At 45.4% G+C, this 23,711-nt stretch overlaps 2 protein-coding genes across 3 annotated transcripts in view; one reads left to right on the top strand and one right to left on the bottom strand.

The window, feature by feature from the left end:
- Positions 1 to 16,019, top strand: part of Wdr33 (WD repeat domain 33) — a 106,573-nt gene extending 90,554 nt beyond the window's left edge. Inside the window, exons 17-22 of one of the 2 annotated variants that reach the window (XM_050135086.1) lie at positions 2,383 to 2,491; positions 5,917 to 6,355; positions 11,047 to 11,210; positions 11,301 to 11,396; positions 13,300 to 13,515; positions 15,483 to 16,019. In XM_050135086.1, coding sequence (XP_049991043.1) covers positions 2,383 to 2,491; positions 5,917 to 6,355; positions 11,047 to 11,210; positions 11,301 to 11,396; positions 13,300 to 13,515; positions 15,483 to 15,712 — 1,254 coding nt within the window. In that variant the 3' untranslated portion in view covers positions 15,713 to 16,019. The remainder of the gene's footprint in view (positions 1 to 2,382; positions 2,492 to 5,916; positions 6,356 to 11,046; positions 11,211 to 11,300; positions 11,397 to 13,299; positions 13,516 to 15,482) is intronic. The other variant, XM_050135087.1, reaches the window with a different exon arrangement.
- A 2,868-nt stretch (positions 16,020 to 18,887) lies between these two features.
- Sft2d3 (SFT2 domain containing 3) lies at positions 18,888 to 21,186 on the bottom strand. Its single transcript, XM_050135105.1, has one exon. It carries the CDS (start codon positions 19,963 to 19,965, stop codon positions 19,312 to 19,314), a length of 654 nt encoding a protein of 217 aa, XP_049991062.1. The 5' UTR covers positions 19,966 to 21,186; the 3' UTR covers positions 18,888 to 19,311.
- Between the last annotated feature and the right edge of the window lie 2,525 nt (positions 21,187 to 23,711).

Here is a 23,711-nt window from a genome sequence, read left to right as displayed (position 1 = left end):
GTATCTTTTATGCTGCTATCTTAACACCCAGATTCCACTGAATTAAACAATGAAGAAAAAGAAAAACCTCAGCCAAAGTAGAGAAAGTCAGATTTTAGGATATAAGGAATAGGAGCAAATTTTCATCAAGAAATTTTGGTGCCATGACGGTTTTCATGTGTAAATTTGACTATCTTCTTCTCTAACATGTCTAAAATTTCACTCATCATATGACAGTAAAAGTTTCTTATTCTTTTTATAATCCTCCAAAATGAAACTATTCTTTCACAAAACCAAAAAATGGTTAATAACTAGAGTAAGTAGTACACATGCATGTACACACTGAATTAATAAGCTATAAAGCCAGGCAGTGGTGGTGCACACTTTTAATTCCACCACTAATTAATGAGGCAGAGGCAGGTGAATCTCTGTGAGTTCGAGACCAGCCTGGTCTACAAAGCGAGTTCCAGGACAGCTAGGGCTACACAGAGAAACCTTGTCTCAAAACAAAGATTGATTGATAGACAGACATATCTATCTAGCTATCTAGACACACACACACACACGTGGAGTTTTAGGACAATTTAGGATGACAACTCTGAATTTAATCCAACTCATTCTAAATTCCATAAAGTGGAAATAACATAATTCATGACATCTTCAAATTTTGGAAAATCTACAGAACACCACATCACATATTCAGTAAATCCAATGGTTACATTTCATATTGTATGCACATTTACTATTGATCTTTGAATCTGTGCTAATCTCATACAAAGGCCAGTCATTAAGTGTATTTTCTATATGAAAGAATGCCCAGATACTTTTTGTCTGCTTGTTTCTTTTGTTGTCATTGTTTTTATTTTTGTTTGAGACAAGGTTTTATTGTGTAGACTAGGTTAGCCTCGAACTCACAGAGTTCTGTCTCTCAAGTACTGGAATTGAAGGCACATGTCACCACTTCTGGCTTCTCTGGCTTTGCTTTGTTAAGAGCCGTGATCCAAGGACAATGTGGGAAATCAGAACAAATACTGGGTGGAATGGTGGCTCAACTTTGGAAGGTGAAGACAAATCTCTAAGACAAACTGGCTAGTGAGACTAGCTAGAATGAATTCTGGGTTTCATTGATACCCTGACTCAGAATAAGATGGAAGAGCAATTGAGGAAGATTCCTTGCATCAACCTCAGGCCTCCACATACTTGTGCACACAAAAACATATGCACCTTCCTGCTCACATGCACACATCACACACACACACACACACACGCACACACACGCACGCACGCACACACACACCCAGAGCTCTATAGAGAGATGGCTCAATGATTAAGAACATATGTTGCTATTGCAGAAGACTCAGGTTTGGTTACAAGTATCCACATGATGGCTCACAAATATCTGAAACTCCAGTTCTGGGGGATCTGATATCCTCTTCTGACTTATGGATACTGGGTACACATGTAGTACACATACATGCATGCAGGCAAAACATCAGACACATAAAATTAAACCTTAAAAAAAAAGCCAGATGTAGAGGCACACATCTCTAATCCCATTGCTGCTCACAGGCCACCAACTTATAGTATACTGTATAGTATCAGCACTAAGAGAGATGTTGCTTTAACATGGTGGAAAAGGAGAGCCAACTCCTGAAAGTGGTCCTCTTATTGCTATCCCACAAAATAAACAAGCAGCAATAAAAAGCTCAGTCCTGATGTAGCCTTAGGGTTGGTTGCTGTGTCACAGCATGACAGTTAAAGCTGCCTACCTAGTAGGGGCTAGGCCATTCCCATCGAGAGGAACTTGCCCTCTGCAAGAGCCGTGGCACTCTGCTGTGACTCTTGGCTCCCTCTGAAGCTCCTGTGTGAGATTACAAGAAAAGATCTGGCTTTAAGTAAATCCTTTTGGAGGTTTAGAATACATGTGCTTTTCCCTTTGATTGTGAATAGCTCCTCCCCCAGTTTAGAATTGTTTGTGCATATGTCCCTGTGTGCTTTGTGTGAGAACAGGGGTGTGCATGCTATCTTGTTGGGGTACATGAGTGTGTCAGTGCATCGCTGCTGCATCTGACAAGCTAGCTGGTCTTTGGGCATCTAGGGATTCTCCCATTTCCAGCTGCATCACACCATAATTTTGTACATAATTGTGTACACTGGGATCCCAGACTTGGGCTGCTCCGTCTGCCATTACTTGGGGAATTCAGACTCCCTACAGTCTCATGCTTGCAGGGCACTTTACCTACCAAGCCATCTCCCCAGCCCACTTCAGAGGAATTTGGTTTTAATGTCACTAGCTAAATATTTAATTCTAGCACCTTGGGGCAGTTTTTTTGCGTGTTATGGTTGTTATTCATGAAGCTCCTGTCCCTGGTCTCACATCTGTCTTTAAATGTTTCACCTCAGGAAGGACAAAGTACAGGTCCCCCACCCTTGATACCAGGCCTAGGGCAGCAGGGAGCACAAGGCCGCATCCCTCCTCTGAACCCTGGACAAGGACCTGGCCCTAACAAAGGTAAATATGTGCTTGGCTGAGGAAGAGTTTGTGTTCTACCACTGTTGTGTGCATTTTACAGTAAGCAGCTTTGTTGGTAATTGATACAGTGGCACTGGAACAGCTGGGAAAATAGGGTCACAGTCATTTCAAGCAATAGCTTGCTTTGTCTTTTGTTGTCATAGGTAATGCTTCCTTAGACAGTGATGCTAGCCAGAGAAGATGAGTTCCACACCACCAGAGACCGGTAGTGAAATCACTGGGAAACCCTGGTGTTTGTGCCTGTGGGATGCAGGTCCATGTGTCTGGCCTTACAGAGAGCTGAATTGCCTCTAGGCTTTAGGCTCCTTGATAGGGTAGAGGATGCAGACTATTGATGCTGTTCTTATCATTAGCACTCCCTTTGCCCCATTGTACCATATTGGACTCTTTAACTGCATACATTGTTAGGCACCGTTTGAAAAGAAGAAAGCATGGATCTAATGTACATGGGAAGTAGAAAAAGACAAGATATTCTGAGTAAATTGGGAGCATGAGGACCATGGGAGAGGGTTGAAGGGGAGGAGAGAGGAAAGGAGGGAAGCAGAGAAAAATGTAGAGCTCAATAAAATCAATAAAAAAAAAGAAAGAAACCAAAAAAAAAAAGAAAGAAAGAAAAGAAAGCAATGTACTGATAATATGAAAAGCGAAGATGAGGACTGTCAGCATTTAGGGGCATATGGCTATTTGGAAGTTACCAGAGGCTCTGGTTGATCTGGCATTGAGCCCTTGCTCCAGGTGAGCAGCATTGGAGTAAAGGGTAAGGGCTAGCAGGAGAGTTAGCATGGAGGAACGTGCAGCAGGTTGTTATGAACAGAAGTGAGGTAGGAGTGGAATGGTCCCATTCAGTACCCCTAGAAGACAATACACTAGCACAGGGGCACTGTGGGAACTATACCTCACAGTGCTACAGACCTTTATTACTAACTGGCCAAACACACATACCATATGGTACGTGCTAGGTGTTTTTGCCCATCTTATTGGATTAAGAGAAGTTCTTGTCAGCATTTATAGCCCTGGGAGTTTAGACAATTAAAGCTCATCTTTGGGCTGGGCAGTGGTGGCGCATGCCTTTAATCCCAGCACTTGAGAGGCAGAGGTAGGCGGAACTCTGTGACCTACAAAACAAGTTCCAGGGCAGCCAGGATACCCAGAGAAACCCTATCTTGAAAACAAAACAAACAACTTTGAATTTCTATGAGCTATTAAAGGTAGGAAAGGGCAGGGATTTGGAGAGTTTTTATTTCCATTCCTTTTGCATAGAAGTGGTAGCAGTAGATACATAAGGATTTGTCAGGGAGAAAGAAGATGAAATTTTCTTAGAGGTTTGGGGGCCTTGGGAAGGGCGTTTGTTCTCCACCAGGTACTTCCATTAGTGAATGAAAGTGGCCTCTCTGCCACACCTGCGTCTGTCTCCACTCGTTCCTGCTCGTCTTGCTCGCCCCTCTCTCTTCCCTTCTCCCCACTGCCCTGCTGCCTTCCTCCCCTCTTTCTCCTAGGGACCCGAGGGAGCAGGGAGAGACACGCACATGGCCTACCATCCTCTCCTGGAGTAGTTGCCACCACCACATCACCGTGTGTAGTGGTAGGTTTCTTTCCTTGGAAGAAAGTTGACAGGCTACTTTTAAACAGAGAGATGATGAGTATTTTGTAGGTTAATGAAGTCCAAGTGGAGCCTGTGTTACAGCCTCTGGTCAGTTGTCAACCATGTGTGAAGTTCAGACAACCTGAAGGTGGAGAAGCAGTTGTCTTAGTTTGGGTTTCTGTTGCTGTGATAAACATCATGATGAAAAGCATTTCGGGGAAGGAAGGGTTTATTTTACTTTAAAGCTTACAAGTCCATACCAGGGACGTTAGGGAAGGAACTTAAGGCATGAAGCTAGGGGCAGGAGCTGATGGAGAGGCCATTGAGGAGTGCTGCTCAATGGTTTGCCCTCCGTGGATTGCTCAGCCTGTTTTCTCACACAGTGAAGGACCACCAGGTCAGGGATGACACCACCCACACTGATATGAGGGTTCTCTCATATCAGTCATCAGTCAAGCACCACAGGTTTACCCACGGGCCAATCTAGTGGGAACGCTTTCTCGATTGAGATTCCCTCTTTCAAAATGACTCTTGTATCAGATTGGCAGAAAACTTAGCCAGCACAGCTTCAAGAACAGTGAGTATTGAGTGCTTATCTGATAGGGGAGTGGATCCGGGATGTTTGCAGACCGCCTGAAGAAGGGACAGATGAGCTCAAGTTCAGAGACTTTCCTAACATCACATTTTCATGCTGAGTTTTCCAAGTTCCAATCCATGCTTTGTGGAGAGAGGTTGAGACAGCTGGGGGAATGAAGAATGAAAGGGTGGGGGTTGGAGGCAGGGAACAGAGATGTTGACTGATCAGGAAAAGTTGTTCTTATTGACAAGAAACTGTAGCCGAAGGGTGTGGGCTGGGAAGTCTCGAATGAAATTCCTGTCAGAAAAAATTGCTAATGATAAGCGTATTTGAGGCACATCATTCCCAGAAAGAGCAAAATAAGGTATAAATACAAACCCCAAAGTTGAAGGCCAGCAGGGCTCTTTTGTCCCCAAGCAGTTGTTAAAGGGGCCTGTGGTCCCAGGAGCCTTATGGAAGAATGTGTTAAGATTTCTACAGTGTGGTGTGGCATAAGCTGAACAGGCCAGGGCTAAAGCAGTGGATAGTGGGTGGCAGCAGTGTAGACCTGGTGCCTGTGATGGCTTTGTGGTGTTTACATGAGCAGAAGTGAGTGTGTGTGTGTGTATGTGTGTGTATATATATATGTGTGTGTGTGTGTATGTATGTATGTGTATATGTATGTGTGTGTGTGTGTGTGTGTGTGTATTCTTAAGTTGGAGACAGGATCTCACTGTATATCCCTGGCTAGCCTGAAACTTACTCTGCAGACTAGGCTGGTTTCAAACTCAAAGAAATCTGTTGACCTTTGCCTCCCAAGTGCTAGGATTAAAGATGTGTGTCACTAACGCTGGCTGAGGAGAATTCTTGATACCACAGCCTCCTAGCTTTTAGCACAGCCTGACTTTTCTCTGTTGTGTCTCTTGAGTATCAAGCCAGGGACCCTGCTGAAGTCACAGGAAGGACAGGGACAGGGGTAGGAAAGACCATTCTCGTGCCAAGAGTTCACTTATGTTTTCAACATGTGGCCGAGAAGTGGACACTTGGTAGAGATTAGTAAGTATCCCTAGGTCAAGTTACAAAACTGAAGGTTGTACCCCAAACCCCGCGCTTTCCCCATTATATGATGCTTTGGGATGTTTATCTTCTAAGTATATTTAGAACCCTGGAGGGAAAGCATTGGAGGGCAAAGCACATCCTAAAATTAGCAGGTCTTGTAGAGCTGGCCATGGAAGCCATAGTAACCCTCAGCTTTGTTTCTTGTAGGTGACTCTCGAGGCCCTCCCAACCATCACCTGGGCCCCATGTCAGAGAGGCGGCACGAGCAGAGCAGTGGCCCTGAGCACGGGCCGGAGAGGGGGCCTTTCCGGGGTGGCCAGGACTGCAGGGGTCCTCCTGACAGGCGTGGCTCTCACCCTGATTTCCCTGACGACTTCAGCAGACCAGATGACTTCCACCCTGACAAGCGCTTTGGCCACCGGCTAAGGGAATTTGAGGGGCGAGGAGGACCCTTACCACAAGAAGAGAAGTGGAGGCGAGGGGGCCCCGGACCTCCCTTTCCACCTGATCACAGGGAATTTAGTGAGGGGGATGGCCGGGGTGCAGCTCGAGGCCCTCCAGGGGCATGGGAAGGCCGCAGACCTGGAGATGAGCGCTACTCCCGGGATCCTGACGACCCACGTTTTCGGGGGCGCAGAGAAGAAAGGTAGGGAAGTATATTCCGTGGGCTCTTGGCATTTTCCCTATCCTCACTACTAAGATGTTTTTCCTTTCTAGAGGAAAGCATTATGATGATTTAGCCCTGTGTTCTGTTTGGTTAGCATTTAGACTGTCTTTTCTTATTTTGTTTTATTTATTTATTTAGGTTTTTCGAGACAGGTTTTTCTCTGTGTAGCTTTGGAGCCTATCCTGGAACTCAATATATAGACAATATGTAGATCCATCTGCCTTCTGAGTGCTTAGATTAAAGGCGTGTGACTCCATTCTCTGTCAGCATTTAGACTTTAAAGTTAGTTTAGTACTTTTCTACTATCTTTGCATTTGAGACCTTTGTCTTTTAAGTTGTTTTGATACAGTCTTACGCTGTAGTGCAGGCTGTCCCTGTATTCCTCGTCCTTGTCTTTGCCTCCTGAGAGGAGTGTGCCACTATTCCTGGCTGACTTCTGAGTTATGTTAAAGAGATGGGAGACTCGTTATGCTCAGAGAGTGTCTTGGATCCATCTGACTTATGGGTCCAGGCTAATTAGATAATGAGACCTGAGCCAGATACTATAATTGAAAATAAAGGGCTTGTGGGGCTGTAGAGGTGGTTCAATTGTTAAGACCACACTGGCTGTTGTAGAGGGCCTTGTTTAATTCCCAGCACCCACATGGCAGCTCACTGCTGTCTGTAACTCCAGTTCCAGGGTACCTAATACCGTCATGCAGGCAAAACACCAGTTCACACAAATATAGAGAAGGAAGGAAAGAGAAGAAAATAAAGGGCTTATAAAACAGAGTAAGATTTTGTGAAATTGCTCAAAGGTCTTAACAAAGTCAGTTTGAAATAAACATCATCTTCCTATTAAACTTAGGTCGGGCTTGAATTCTCAGCCCTATGGATATAAAGAATAGAAGCAATGCAGAGGAAAGAAAAGAAATTGGTATGATTTCAAATGATATTGAGCATAACCAGCGATAGTTGTGATTAGTGTTTAAGAACTGACATCTGCATAATGTTCATGATTTCCTGAATCTCTGCGTTTTGTGCAAACTTCACATTTTGTTTTGTCTTTATTTATCTTTTTGTTCACCCATGACATATTTTCAGCTTAGACTCTTATGCCATCATCGCTCCTTTCTGGGCTTGCTGTTTCCTCCACCAGGAACAACACTCTGTACAAAGCTGTGGCTCACTCTGGTTAGAGCTTTCCCCTCAACAGCTCTGTCCCTCTTGCAGGACTTCCAGGGCAGTCTTTCCCTTTGAATCATATAGGCATCCCTTGGTGTATGACGGCAGTTTTAGAGACCCTTCCACATCAAAGTCCTTGAGCAGTTAGCTAGTTCCTTGTATAAAGTGCTGTAAGGTTTACACAGAACATACACAGTACCTCATACAATATGCATGTATGTATTTACTGTGTGTTTTATATCTGTACATGTTTGTGTGGTGTGTGTGTGAGGTGTTGAATCAGATGTCTTTGTCAATCACTTGCCTCTGTTTTTTGATATGGTCTCTTCTTACTAAACCTACTGCTTAGCAGTTCAGCTAGGGTGGCTGACTGGTAAGCTCCTGGGATCTTCTTGTCAGTCTCCCTGAGCCGAGGTTGTAGCCACATCCTGCTGTGCCCTGCTTTTTACACGTGTGTTAGGGATCTGAACTCAGATCCTCATGTTTGTGTGGCAGTCACTTTACTGACTGAGCCATCTCCAGAAAAGTCACTGTAATTGTTTTGTGTGTTTGAGACTGTCTCACAATGTAGTCCAGGCTGGCCTGAAGCTCACAGAGATCCACCAGCCTTGCCTTCCAAGTGCTGGGATTAAAAGTGTGCATCACCATGCCTGGCTTTACTGTATTGTTTAGGAAATAATGACAATGAGCAAAAGTCTGTATAAAGTGTTCAGTACAGCACTGGAGAGGTGGCTTAGTAGGTAAAAGCACTTTACACACAAGCTTTACATCCTGAGTTTAGATCCCCAGAACTCATGTAAGTAAAAAGCCAGATGAGGTAAGTGTACATCTGTAATCCCAGCATTCCTATGACAAGATAGAAGGCAGAGACAGGAGACATTCCTGGAAGCTTGAGGACCAGCTAACCTGAAATAAGTAGAAGGGCAGAAATAACAAGAAGAGACATTGCCTGAGCAAGATAGAAAATTATTCCTTGACCTACACACACACACACACACACACACACACACACACACACACTCTGATGTGCACATGCCTGTTTTCATATACCCACATACTTAAAGAAAATATATAAGAAAAAATGTAAGTTCTTGCTTTGTAGCCTAGGCTGCTCCTAAATTAATAATTCTGGGATTACAGGCATGTGGTGTTGCACCTAACTTCAAAACTTTAAAAAAAAAAAAAAAGGCTATTACATTTCTTTATTCTGGGTGTGTGCATGTGAGCACAGGCACTGGAAGCTAGAGAGGGTGCTAGATCCCATGGAGCTGGAGTTACAGGGTCTTGGGGGCTGCTTGATGTGGGTGCTGGCATCTGACTGAGGTTGCCAGGAAGAGCACTCACACTTGAGCACTGGGCCATCATCTTCAGCCCTATTGTTTTATCTTTGTGTATGTGTGCCTTCTGCTGTGGTGTGCAAGTGGAGATGAGAGGACTACTTGCGGTAGTCATTTTTCTTTGCCGTGTGAGCCCTGGGACTGGTTCTCAGGTTTGGCAGCAAGTGTCTTCACCTGCTGAGCTGTTTCACTAGCCCAGACCAAAAAAGAAAAAAAAAAAACTTAAAAAAAGATTTGCGTATTTTATGTGTTTCCTGAATGCATGTGTATTGTGTGCATGCCCAGTGCCTTTGGGGACAGAAGAGGGTGTTGGATACCCCAGAACTGAGGTTATAATGGTTGTGAGCTGCCATATATGCCAGGAAACAAGCCTGGGTCCTCTACAAGGCAGCAAGTCGTCTTTCCAGCCGTGTCTTTCCAGCTTTGGCTTTGAAGCTGTGTCTCATGTAGCCTAGGCTGGTCTCAGTCTTTCTGTTTAGCCAGAGTTAACCTTGAACTCATGTTCCTTTTTATTCCCACCTCCCAAGTACAGAAATTACTGATGTGTTCCATCGTGCATTGCTGTACTTATTTATTACTTATATTGCTTACAAGCACAACAGTTTTCTGTTGTTTCCTTAGGACCTAGAGTGGTTGTGGTTAAACTGAGAGGAATCAATTGATTAAAAAAAATGATTTTGCTTTCATTATTTATTTATTTATTTTAGTGTTTCTGGCTGTCCTGGAGCTTGCTCTGTTGACCAGACTGGCCTCGAACTCACAGAGATCCTCCTGCCTCTGCCTCCTGAGTAATGGGATTAAAGCCATGCACCACCAGCTCCCAGTGTGGGGTGGGTAGCTGCACTTTGTTCCGTCTCCTTCCTAATCTCATCACCCTACACTACCCTTCATCTCATCATAAAACCCCGCTTACTTGCCTTCAAGAGTATGGCACAGCTGTGTACCATACATGGTGTGCACCCTATATGCCACAGCACATAGGAATCAGAACTTCAGTAAAGGGATTTAGGGGGTACAAGCAGTCCATACCAGTAGGTGTTGTCTAATAAAGGCAAAGAAGACTCCTTTTGTCCCTGGGCCGTTGGCACAGTCAATGCTTGGGCACAGGTGGGAAATGCTTTGTTTCAGGGACAGCATTCTTGTCAAGGCTGTCTTGGCCACTCACGCCTCTTGTGCAGTTCTACTCTGACCCCGGTTTGCTGTGTTTACAGCAAAGATGCTTTGGTCATGTTGCCTGGGGACAAAGAAGGTACTTGAAAGGGAACCAGAGGGAAGAAAAACCACAAACTGGCCCCTGTGAAGAGACACTGTGACCAAGGCAACTCTTAGGAAAGCACTTAAGTGGGGGCTTGTTCAGTGTCTGAGGGCTAGTTCATGATCGTCATGGCGAGCAGCAGACAGCCATGGCTCCAGAGCAGTGGCTGAGAGCCTCATCCTGGTCCACAGGCAGAGACAGATAGATTGGACCTGGCATTGGCATTTGAAACCTGAAAGCCCACTCCCAGTGAAACGCCTCCTCTCACTAACTGGAAACCAAGCATTCCAGTGTGAGCCTATGGGGACCATTCTCATTGAGACCACCAGAGTGGATATTATGTGCTGGGGCAAATACAGAGTACTTGTTCCCAAACAAGTCAGCAACCTTTGTCCATCTGTGTATGTAAAAAAGATGTTTATCATAAAAGATATAGCTGAGTCAGGTGTAGTAAAAATTAAAAAAAAAAACTGAACAACAGCAAAAAGTATCAGTTTTTGTGTAATGGCTGATGAGGAAGAAATGGACATAGCAATACACAGAAAGTAATTGGTATATTCCTATAAGCACGGGTCACCTACGTTCTGCTAATTGTTGCCTTCTGTCTGCTTTGGACTGTAATGTTAGTACTGTAGGTGAAGCTTTAAAAATATATCATGTTTTTCTCTCCATTCACATTGTATATTAAAGTCTCCTGTTCTCTCCATACTTAAATGTATTCCAGCCGGGCAGTGGTGGCGCACGCCTTTCATCCCAGCACTAGGGAGGCAGAGGCAGGTGGATCTCTATGAGTTCGAGGCCAGTCTGGTCTGCAGAGTGAGTTCCAGGACAGCCAGAGATACACAGAGAAACCCTGTCTCGAAAAAAAAAAGTAATGTATTCTAGAAGGTTAGACATTCTGTTTTTGTTTTCAGCTTTAGAAGAGGAGCCCCACCAAGACATGAAGGCCGTGCTCCCCCAAGAGGAAGGGACAACTTTCCTGGTCCTGATGACTTTGGTCCAGAAGAGGGTTTTGATGCTGCTGATGAAGCAGCCCGAGGCCGAGATCTCCGAGGGCGAGGCCGGGCCAACCCACGAGGTGAGCACTGAGAACTGCTGAGTCTGAGGGCCAGCAGCCTGAGCACAGCAGGGCGGCCTGTGAGCACAGTCTGTTTGCTCCTCTGTGTAGGGGGATCCAGGAAGTGCCTACTCCCCACTCCTGACGAGTTCCCTCGCTTTGAAGGAGGACGGAAGCCAGACTCCTGGGATGGCAACCGAGAGCCTGGTAAGAAGGAGACATGCTTGTGGTTTGGTAGTTCACAGAGTAGGGCCCATCTCCAGGTTCTGTCTGTCTTTTTAGTTTGACTTCATGGAGGCCGGTTGTCTTCCTGTCTGTCTGCTCCAGTGTTTTATCTCAACAGGTTTAATGCAGAAACAGGTGGGAAAATCTAGCTTTGTTTATTTATTTTTTTAGGTAAGATAGTGAAGGGATTTTGTTAAGTTAGGGAGGTGGCTCAGTAATCTATGTGCAGTGCAAGCATGAGGACCAGTTTGGGTCCTCAGCCTTTCTTGGCAACAGCACCTGTAACTCCACTGCTGCCTTAGGCCAGATGTAGTAGGGCAGTGGTACACACTTGGGAGACAGAGGCAAGTGAATCTCTCTGAGTTTGAAGCCAGCCTAGAACTACTACATAGTAAGTTATAGACCCTTTAGGGCTACACAGTACCCTGGCTTTGGGAGTTTAAAAAATAAAAATAAAAAAATAGAGACCCGAGGAAGATACTTTATATTTCCGCCTGGCTTCCAGACAGCACTTACACAAATAATACCATTCTTTCCACTAAATTGTCGTCTATTTGGAAAGTAAATGATAAAAGAATTAAGATTTTATCTTAATTTATCATATCATAAAATTAAGTATTTTTGTTGTTATTTTTTAAGACAGAGATTCTCTATGTAGACCTGGCTGTCATGGAACTCACTCTGTAGACCAGGCTGGCTCTGCCTGCCTCTACCTCCCCAGTGCTGAGACTAAAGGCGTGTACTATACCACGTCTGGCTAAGTAGATGTATTTTTGTTAGTGGACTTTTTGGAGTCCTCAGTAATTTTTTTTGTATGTGTATATATGTGAGCTATGCATGTGTATATGTGTGTGAGTATATGTGTGTCTGTGTATGTTCACGTGTGTGGGTGTACATGTGTGTAGGTGGGCATGTTTGTGTTTGCTTGTGTATAGAAGCCAGATGCCAACTTTCCTTGGTGGATGTTCATCTTAGCTATTGAGGCAGGTGTAGTGATATTTTGTTTATGCTTTAATAAATAAAGCTTGCCTGAAAATCAGAGTGCAGAGCTAAGCTACTAGAGGTCAGGGAGTGGTGGCACACATAGTTAATTCCAGGACTTGGGAGACAGAGGCAGAGGGATCTCTCTCTGTTAGTTAAAGGCCACCTGAGGTCACATAAGATTGAATCTGTCCAAAAGAGAAACAGAGCTCACACAAATGTGATCCCGGCACTTGGGATCCCACTAGGGAGGTGGAGACAGGAGTGATATGCCTGGGCAGAGAGAGGAATATAAGGGGGAGGAGACGGGCTCAGTGCAGTCTGAGGTTTGGTGGACATAGATGGAGTTTGGAGATGCAGTCTGAGGACAGGGTCGCCCCTTCGGTCTGAGCACTGGTAGAGTTAAAAGAACTCTCTAGTGGCTGGCGCTCTGCTTCTCTGATCTTCAGCATTAACCCCTATATCTGACTCTGGGATTTTATTATTAATACCAATTAGAATTTGTGCTACAGACAAGGGTTTCTCGTTTAAGTCAGGAGCCTGCTGATTTGGCTAGTCAGCTCCTTGCCCTGGGACCTTATGCACATGTCGATTTTCTGTGGGTGCTGGTATCTGAGCTCTAGTCCCCATACTTGGACAACAAGCACTTTTCCCACTGTGCCAGCTCTCTAGCCCCTTTCTCAATAATTTTAAAGATCACAATGATAACCTGAGTCCTGCTTCCTCTTATTCCAGGAGGAGTTCCTTTTTCACATCTCTGGTGTGACTCAGCCTGGTCTGTTTAGACGTTCCTGTTCTCAGGTTGCTCTAAGTGGTATTACTCCCCATTGCTTTGGGCCGCACTGATTTACTGAGGTGAGAGTGTCACTTCCTTAAAAGCACGGACCTTTGGTTCTCATTTCAGGACCAGGTCATGAACATTTTCGTGATGCTTCCCGCCCTGACCATCCCCCTCATGACGGCCATTCCCCAGCTAGCAGAGAACGCTCCTCTTCTCTCCAAGGCATGGACATGGCCTCCCTACCACCCCGGAAGCGCCCCTGGCATGATGGGTCGGGCTCTTCTGAACACAGAGAGCTGGAGGCCCAAGGAGGCCCCTCGGAGGACCGAGGAAGCAAAGGTAAGAGGTCTGCAGTCCCATCCCAATCTGAGGGCTCTGTTGCAGATACCTGAGTACCTGAGTCCCCAAGGCAGCCTCCACTCTACCTCAGAGCCTGGTATGGGCAGAGGATAGGCTCTTACACTTAGTATGAGTGTAGTTTGTCTGCCACAGCTGGATGGAACTGCAGACTTGACTCAGCAGAATTTCCAGAAGTTCCTTGTTGGGGGTTTCTGCTTAGCTGGTCCCCCTGGCTGTTGTATCCTCCACCAGTGGCTGTTTGGAGCCCTCAAGGTGATCTTCTCAGGGAAGGTACCTTGCTTTTAGGCCTGGGCCCAGGAGGAACATCAGTGGCACTTTAACCAGAAGTAGCAGCCAGTGACTGGCTTTAGGGTTGGGCTAGACCCTGGCCTGTGTGTCATGCTGCTGGATGCCCCACCTCGTTCACTTGCCTTTTACGTAGCCTTTCCAGAATGACTTGTGGCTATCCAGTACATCTCTTGTTCTAGTTATTAAATGCGGTACTGTTCAGTGTACTATGCTTCTAGATTATTGATGGGTGGTCAGGGTGCCTGGCCAAGGACATGTGGCTAGCATGAGAGCTACATACCAGATGACAACTCCACTCAGGCAACCATAGGTTGAGCTACCATGCTTTGCATAATAAGAAGCCTAGCTTGGCTAGGCGGTGGTATTGCACGCCTTTAATCCCAGCACTTGGGAGGCAGAGGCAGGCGGATCTCTGTGAATTTGAGTCCAGCATAGTCTACAGAGCGAGTTCCAGGACAGGCTCCAAAGCTACACAGAGAACACAGAGAAACCATGTCTCAAAAAAGGAAAAAAAAGGGGGGTAAGGGGGGAACCAAGCTTATTGCTTGTTAAGTTCCTCTACTGTCTTCAGCTCCATTTGATTAACTTCCACTTAAACATTTCAGACAAAATAGTTGGGAGTTGGTAGTGTTGGAAGATGATGAACCAATCACACCATCTCAGGAGAAAAAGTTCTATTTATGTTTTATTTTTGCAATCTGGGAATTAAACACAGGATCTTGGCACATGGTAGGCAAAACACTATACCACTGAGCTCAAGAAAAAAATAAAAAATTGTATTTATTTTTTAATAAACACAATATATTTAGGTCTCCCAATCCCAGACCCAACCCCCTCATGGCCCTTTCCCAACCTAGCGCTGCTGCTTCTTGTCTGTGTAACTCTGAGTTGGGTTAGCGCTGTGCATATGTGCATGGGTGGGGCATCCCCTGGAGCACGAGCAGCCTGTCCTGGGCACACCAGTCAGAGCTTTCTCTCCCCAAGTAGCTTCGCTCACATTTTTAATTCTATTTGCTTTGTATGTTTGATGTGGGTGCCATGTGCGCATGTGGACAGTTTGCCAGACTTGACCCTCTCCTATCTTGTCCTGGGCACGGAACTTGGGTAGTTTAGTACCAGGTGCCCGTACCTGCCGAGCCACCTCACTGGCCGAAGAAAGTTTGCAAATCCTAAAACCAAAAACAAGTCAGTAGATCTCAGAATGCTATTTTATTTTTGTTCTTTGAAAATATTTCCCAATACTAAACAGGTGAAAAGGAGCCAAAGGCCCACATGCCATGGGACGTGTACACAGACCCTGACTGGAGCCCTTGTTGCTACCATTTGGAGCAGCCTATATATCTTAGTTGCTTCTAACATTAGTGTGTGCTTTTGGAACCTTCTTTAAATTACTTTGGTAGTCCAGGAGAGCAGAACATGATCCACCTTGAGGCAGGTTTCCTGGGAATCCTTAGTGTTCGGCTGGTTTCCGGCCTTTTGCCCAGTGGATGGCCTCCATAGATCATCCTGAAGCCAGGGTGGAAATGAAGTCAGGAAGGGACAGAGGAACCCAGTCTTCTGAAAGACACTGTCATCAGGGAGTGAAAGCTGTACAGGAATTATCGAGAAGTAACCACTAAGATACGGAATGTCATGTCTTGAATCATGTTTTGTTTTAGGCCGAGCAGGCCCAGGACCTTCCCAGAGAGTTCCAAAATCCGGGCGTTCCAGCTCTTTGGATGGAGACCATCATGATGGATACCACAGAGATGAGCCTTTTGGTGGCCCTCCAGGCAGCAGTTCGTCTTCTCGAGCGGGCCGCAGTGGCAGTAACTGGGGTAGAGGGAGTAACATGAACTCTGGCCCTCCAAGGCGAGGCACTTCAAGGGGCGGTGGGAGGGGACGGTAGAAGTAGGGGCTGAGTAGCCCTGGGCCTCTCTGGATAGTATTTAAGAAGTTCTTATGGACTTACCAAGTGAAGAGAAAAGAAGCCTTTACCACTGTAGCCCTGAGCTCTTCTTCTGGGGCAGCTGAGTTCTAGGATCCCAATGAGGTTTCCACAATGAAGAGACTGCTGCCACTACCTAAGGTAGTTGGCCCTGTTTTGTCTTGTCCACCCTTGTTGCCCTAACTCTGCCATGTTGTTTGTGAAGATAAAAGCTGGAATCCCCCCTTTTTTTTATGTCGTAAGAAATGGAGCACCTCCACAAAGTTGAGTTCATGTCCAATTGGAAATTTATTTCTATATGTACAGTTTGTCAGAGAAAAAAAAAACCTTGTTTTGTATGAATACAGAATGTGATTTACTCAAGAATTAACAGAAACAACCGGTTGTGTAGTGCTTGCCTTAAGGAACTCTCGTTTCTCCTGCATCTGACCTGCTGGGTGCAGTTCCCGCTATACTGACAGCAGACGAAGCATGTCAACTGCTTTTCCAGAGTCTTACCTTCTTCCTGTTTCACACTGTCTCTGCTATGCGGAAAGGAATGCTTTAAAGTTGCTCTAACATAGTTCAAGCAGGCTCAGAACCTCAGAAGATTACACTGGAAGAAAAAGCTGAACCTAGAGGCTCTTGGCTGCACCTCCTAGCAGTTTAGGTTTGAGTGGTCTTGTCTTTGTTGGGAAAGAAAGCTGGTGTAAACTGGCGCTAACTACAAGTGTCTTAGAGTTATCGCACACACTTCAAAGGAAGTGGAACAAAGTATATTTTGGAAACAGTCTCCTTTTCCACATTTGCTTTATGGCGGCTTCAGGGTTTGGGGTAGAAGACCAAGTGTGCCAGAAAGTTCTTTGCCATGACAGATATCTTGTTTAAAAAAAAAAAAACAACACACCTTTAATCCCAGCACTTGGGAGGCAGATCTCTATATAAGTTCAAAACCAGCCTGGTCTGTGGAGAGTTCCAGGACAGTCAGGGCCATACAGTGAAACTCTGTCTCAAAACAATCCTCCCCCCCCATAAACAAACAAACAAAACTAAGTGTGGAGGCAAAGGCAGGGCAGTCTCTGAGCTCTAGGTCAGCTTGGTCTACAGAGAAAGTTCTAGGATTCAGGGCTACATAGAAACCCTATCTGGAAAAATCACCCTCCCCCAAAGGAAAACAAAACAACCACCAAATTAGGACCTGGAGAGATGGCTCAGCATTTAAGTGTACATACAGGGACTGGAATTAAGTTCCCAGAACCTACCATCAGGCATCTCACAACTACCTCTAACTCCAGACACACACATCCACCCCTACCTACCTACCTACCTTCCAGAAAAAGGAGGGAACTCAGACTGAAAGTCAAAATTTCAGTTTGTGATAACCTTTTCTATGTTGGCTTTTTTTCTTTTTAACTTATTTTTTTAAAAGCCTGTTTCTCATAACTTTTTTTTAACCTGCGTTTATATCTGTGCATCAATTGTGTGGCTGGTGTCTTTGGAGGCTGGAAGAGAGTATCAGATCCCTGGAACTGGAGTTAGCACCAAGTGGGTCCTGGGAACTGAACCCATGTTCTCCTCCAGAGCAGCTGGTACTCTTAACCAATGAGCTGTCTCTTCACTGGTTTTTCTAAGAAAGTTTTTATTAAAAAGGTCAGGCCTGGAGCTGCTAATATCTCATTACATTAGCAGCTTTTGGGCACATGAAAACAGTTTACTTGGCAAGTTGAAAAGAGATGCCATAGTTGGACAAGTATACAGAAATCTTCCCTGGCTCTCTCTGGGTATGGAGTGAAGAAATGATTATTTGGGTGTCAGAACCTGAAGATTTCAAGCAAACAATTTTCGTTTTACTTCAAAAATAAAAGTGTCAGAGCTGGAGAGATGGCTCAGAGGTTAAGAGCATTGTCTGCTCTTCCAAAGGTCCTGAGTTCAATTCCCAGCAACCACATGGTAGCTCACAACCATCTGTAATGGGGTCTGGTGCCCTCTTCTGGCCTACAGGCATACATACAGACAGAATATTGTATACATAATAAATAAATATTAAAAAAAAATAAAAGTGTCAGCACCCACACTATTAGAAGCTGTGTTCCTCCTCACCTGTGTTCCCCAGCATAACATCAAACAACTCACAGTCAAGTTCCATGACGCTACACAGGGATTCATAAACACCCAGGTCACATTGTGAGGATGAATTCATTTATAAACAGAGCCCCTTATATTATACATAAACATTTACATACAACATTTTAAATACTCCTGTCAAAATATAAGATGTCGTGCTTTGAGCTTTATAAAACTTATTTCAAGTAATGAGTTTTTGAGACGATTTTAATACTTTGAATACAGTAACATAAAAACTGTTTACATCACTACTGAAAACAGCATTTCCTTTCTTAAGAGAGTGCTCCTTGTCTGTCTGGGGAGCACTAGAGAGAATGGGATATGAGCCAGGATGGAATCACTTTGCTACTGCCTGACCTGCTATGCCTTTCCTGTTAGGGCAATATGGGGGCAGCCTGGAAAACAATTACTTTCACATTGTACCAGCCAGTGCGCAGATGTGGATCTCAACTTAGCCAAACATGAAAGCATCTGGGTATATATATTAATTAATGTCTGGACCCATCCCCACTAATATTAATGAACTGACGAAATGTGGCTTCCTTTGATGTGAGAACCATTGGTAAAATTATGAACTTCTAATACACTTTACTTTTTAGTGTATCAAGACTCAATACTGAATCCAGTTTTTGGCAATAAATGATGATAGATTTAAATGCTGTTTGACTGCAGCACAACAAAAACAATTGTGAATGAACAGCACTTTACATTGCATCCGTAGCAAACTGTATAGTACTTGAAAAAGCAGCAATAATGTTAGGAATAGTGAACGACTGGCAAAACCTCTCACCTACATCAAACACAACTGCAGATGTAAGCTTTTCCTTGTCTCCCAGGACCCTTAAGCCCGGTTCTGCGGAAACCTGCAAACTTAACCACGCATCATCCTGGATATCTGGCTTCTTGATTCAGAAAATTGCTCTTTGGTGTGTTGCTTTTACGATTAATTTTCCTTAAATATTATAAAGCACCATATTTACTCTTAACTGAAGAAAAAAACAGGTATAATGTATCAACTAATCACTACTTTAAATCCAGTGGCTAAATTTAGTGTTTAATCCGATAATCTGGGTTGATTTACAGTGAATAGGAGTACGGAGGCTTCAAAAAGTGGCGACAAAAACCGAACCTCTATGCTCAACTGCGTATACCAGTGCATTCTTCCAAAGCCACGAAAGCAGCCAAGTCAGCCGTCCCCTTAACTGTCGTCCATGTAAAGCCAGTTCGAAAGCAGTTCATGGATAGTGAACTGTGTCTTTCGGGGCCCATGCTGCCCATCCAGAACCTCAGAACGCTGAAGCCGAAGGGTCTTCTGAGACCGCCAGCCCGTCAGTCGGTGGCAGCTGCTCCAAGCTCACGGACTCCGGAGCACAGTCCAGTGGGTGCCTCGTCCTCGCACGCTAGGGTGCCGTGGATTGTGGCGATGCCTGGCTGGTCCCGCTTCCTAAGACGGACGGTCACACCGGGAGAACGTTGGTGAGGCTCGCTCCACGATTCAGGCGGCCAAGCGCTAGGCGCAGCGCCGTCACGCCGCCCCAGGGCAGGAGCCCCAGCAGCGCGTAGAGCAGCGCAGCTACCTGCGCGCACGCGCCGAGCGCCGTCAGCACCGTACTGCGCAGGACCAGCGCGGCGTAGAGCGTGGCGCCCAAGGCCGCGGCATAGGCCAGCGCGGTTCGCGACGGCGTCTCCTCGCCCCGCAGCAGGCGCCCGCAGGCCGGGCCGCCCCGCAGCAGCGCCGCGCTCGCCAGCGCCAGCACCGAGCCCAGCGACCAGAGCAGCGCGAACTTTCGCGCGCGCAGCAGCAGCACCGGCGCATACAGCGCCGCCAGGCCGAAGCAGAGCGCGGCCAGCAGCAGGCCCAGGCCGCCCGCCGCCAGGCGCTGCCCGCGCGTCACTTTTGGCATGCACTGCGAGCCCGCGGGCGGCGGCTCGGCGGAGCTCCGCGGCCACGGCCATCGCAGAGCCGTGCGGCCTAACCACGCCGCGGCGGCTCCGTCCCCGGCCTCAGGCTCTTCGGCCGTCCTCGCGGCGAGCAGCGGCTCGGCGGCTGCCGGCCTGTTCGCTTTACCCTGCATCAGGTAGTCCTGCAGTTGGCGGTGGAGACCCGCCATTTCGGACCGGGTGCCGGTGGAAACGGGACTGACACTTCCGGGTTCGGGCGCCCGCAAGCGGAAGTAGCTAGATCCTCAGGCTGCGGTTGGTCGGCCACGCGGAAGGGTGATGTCCAAGGCCTTGCGGAAATCCCGGAGTAGGCGGCACAGCTGTGCTCCTGATCTTATGTTGTAGTCACTGAATAAATCCCGTCAGGGTTAAAAAAAATAGTCGAGAGTGGCTGTGGTAGCAAAGGGAAGCACTTAGGGAGTCTCTGCTGGCATGATGAATATTGACTGTCAGGTGACTAACAGTGTTAACATTTTGCTAAATGGAAGAATCTGGGGAAAGGTACACCTCTCTCCCCCCCCCGCCCCTCCCCCTCTCTTTCTTTCTTTCTTTCTTTCTTTCTTTCTTTCTTTCTTTCTTTCTTTCTTTCTTTTTTTTTTTAAGCAATTGTCTACATTTCTACGGTTACCTCAGTTCTAATGAAGGAGCTAGCGGTTCTTGCCGCTCTTGCAGAGAACCCAGGTTCGGATCCCAGCACCCACATGGCATCTAACAACCACCGGTAATTTCAGTTCCAGGGGATCTGACGCCCTCTTCTAGCTTCCGCTGAGGCTGCAGGTATGTGGTACACGTACAAACATGCAGGCAGATCACCCATATATAAAAAAATAAAAATTTAACTTAAAAATTTACACCTACAGAGCTTAGGTTATCCCCTTTGAAAGTAGAGTTTGTAAAGGACTGACTCCCAGCCCACTCCTGGTTTCCCTTTTTTGTTTGTTTGTTTGTTTTTTAATTACTTCTTTTATATTTTGAGAATATAATGATATTGTTTCTCACATCTTTTTCCTCCCTTCAAACCCTCCCAAACATCCTTACCCTCTTTCAAATTTGTGGACTCTTTCTCTTTCATTAATTGTTATTACATGCACGTACATGCATATGTACACATTTCCAAATATAACCTGCTCAGTCTGTATAACGTTACTTGTATGTTTTCAGAACTGGTTATCTGATGTTGGATAACCAGTTAGTATGCTTTACCCCCAGGGAATTCTATTTCTCCTACTCAACATTCCTTAGCTGTTTGTAGTTCTTTGTCCTGGGTGGTGTCCCCCATCCACTTTGGCCTATCTATTGTACTAGCCTTTCATTTCCTTGGTTAAATATCTCTCTCTCTCTCTCTCTCTCTCTCTCTCTCTCTCTCTCTCTCTCTCTCTCTCTCTCTCTCACACACACACTCAGTTTATGTGTAATTATCTTCCTCCCTCCCTCCCTCGTTGCCTCCCTTTATTATATAGGAATGCTACTAATTTTTGTGTATTGTGTATTCTGCTGCTTTGATGAATGTGTTTGTCAACCATAAGAGATTTCTTGTGGAGTATTTAGAGCCTTTTATATCTAGAGTCATATATGCAAATAAAGATACTTTTCCTTCTCTATCGTCTCCTTCACTTGTCTTATTGCTCCAGCTAAAGATTTTATATACAGTCTTGTCTTGTTCCTGGTTTTAGTGGAAATGCTTTGAGTTTTTCTGTGTTTAGCCAGATGTTGGCTGAGGAAATCTGTGTGTTGCTTTTATTATGTAGAGAAATGTCACAGATTCTCTAGAACTTTCATTATGAAGGTATGTTAGATTTTTGCTAAAGGCCTTTTCTGCATCTAATAAGATGATCACATGCTTTCTATCTTTTAGTGTGATTGCATGGTGGATTACTTTTCTGTCTTTTAGTGTGTTTATGTGGTGGATTACTTTTCTGTCTTTTAGTGTGTTTATGTGGTGGATTTATTGACTTACATATGTTAAACCATCCTAGCATCTCTGGGATGAAACTGATTTGATCATGGTGATCTTTTTGATTTTTCTTAAGCTCAGTCTGCAAGTATTTTATTGAGGATTTTTGCATCCATGTTCAACAGAAATATTGGCCTATAATTGTCTTTCCTTTGTTGCTGTTGTTGGGCCTTTGTCTGGTTTTGGTATCAGACTATAGTAACTTTGTAAAAGGAATTTGGAAGTGTTTCTTCGGTTTGTACTTTACACATAATTTGAGAAGTATTGGTATTAATTCCTTGAAAGTATGGTAGAATTCTGCAGTCAGTTCATCTGGCCCTAGACTGTTTCTGTTGGGATTTTGTTTTGTTTTTAACTTTTTATTGATTCTTTGTGAATTTCATATCGTGCACCCCAATCCCACTCATCTCTCTGTACCTCCTTATCTGCCCTGCAACCTCTCCTCCCAAAAGAAAGCAAACAAACACAGATCTCACTGTAGAATCTGCATTGTAGCACAGTACACCCTTGTGCTTAAACAGCTTTACCTAACATATGTTCATTGCAGTGAGTCATTGGTCTGGTTGGAGGCCTCTGGCTCTTCTCCACTATCAATACTGGGTCCTCACCAGAACTCCTCTAGGACATCCTGTTGCTGCCCCGGGTTACAGAGATGCTGCAGCTTCGGTTCTGCAGGACCGGACTCTCCACCTGCTCCAGCAGGTCGTAGATGGGGTAGATGTTGGGGTGGGCCAACTCAAAGTCCTGGATCTGGGCCTGGGTGGTAGCTGAGCTGGTCAGTCCACCCTCCTCCTGCAGCTACACAGCCAGGGCCAGCTCTCCTGCTTTGCCCAGGGGAGTGGTGTGGTCAGCTCTCCTGAGCTTATGCCACTGGGGTTGGCTCTCCCTCACCCACACCACCAGGACCAGCTCTGCTGTGCTGCCCAGGAGAGGTGAGAGGCTGCTCCTGCTGTCATGCCCTTGAGGCCAGCTCTCTAGGAAGATTTTTATAAAGGGATTTTTATTTTATTTTATTTGTATGGGTGTTTTGCCTGCGTGTCTTTCTGTGTACCACATGCATGTAGTGCCCCCGGAGGCCGGAAGATGGCATTGGATCCCTGGAACTGGACTTACCAATGGTCGTGACTCATCATGTGGTTGTTGGGAATCAAACTGAGACCTCTGCAAGTGCAACCCCATCTCCTTACTGTTGCGCCATCTCCCCAGTCCCTCATGGGGAGATTTTCAGTCACTGGTTCTAGCCCGTTGAATGTCATGGGTTTATGCACATTATCTCATCTTGACTTAGCTTCGGTGGATAATATATATCTAGAAATTAACCCTTTCCTTTTAGACTTTGACTTTGGTAGAATGCAGATTTTTTTTTAAAATGAAATCTTTATTATTTCTTGCATTTTCTTAGTGTTTGTTGCAATGTCTCTAATTTTATTAGTTTGGATCCTGTCTTTCATTTGATTTATTTGGCCAAAGGTTGTGAATTGTGTTAATTAATCCTTCAAAGAATCATCTGTGATGGTGATCTTGATTGTCAGCCTGACACATCTGGAGCCAGCTAAACTTAAGCAGCTGTGAACACCTGTGAGGGATTGTGTTGACTGGACATTCGGGATGGGAAGAGCCACCCTAACTCTGGACCACACCTTCTGGTGACTGCCACTTGAAAGGACATGGAACAAGGAAGCTTTTGCTTTTTGCCTTCTTACCCTCACGTTGGCTGGTTAGTTCATCTCTCTGTTCTGCCATCCCCTTGCTGGAGTTAGGACATACTCTTCAGGATTTAATTGTTCCCTGAAGACGAGCTGAGACCTCCAGCCTTGTGGACTGAACAACTACTGCTTTCTTGGTCTTTCAGTCAGGAGACAGCGTTGTTGGATTAGCCAGACCACAGCCTGTAAACTACTCTAATAAAGTGTGTGTGTATCTGTGTGTGTGTATGCGTGGGACAGATTGAGACTTTTTAGT

This window comes from Alexandromys fortis, unplaced genomic scaffold (assembly GCF_014885135.2).
Source record: "Alexandromys fortis isolate MF-2015 unplaced genomic scaffold, M_Fortis_MF-2015_v1.1 scaffold_25, whole genome shotgun sequence".
Taxonomy (NCBI): domain Eukaryota; kingdom Metazoa; phylum Chordata; class Mammalia; order Rodentia; family Cricetidae; genus Alexandromys; species Alexandromys fortis.
This window is presented reverse-complemented; position numbering and strand designations above follow the sequence as displayed.

Excerpts from the sequence above, each read along its gene's own strand:
- Sft2d3 (XM_050135105.1), bottom strand. The coding sequence starts at position 19,965 with ATGGCGGGTCTCCACCGCCAACTGCAGGACTACCTGATGCAGGGTAAA.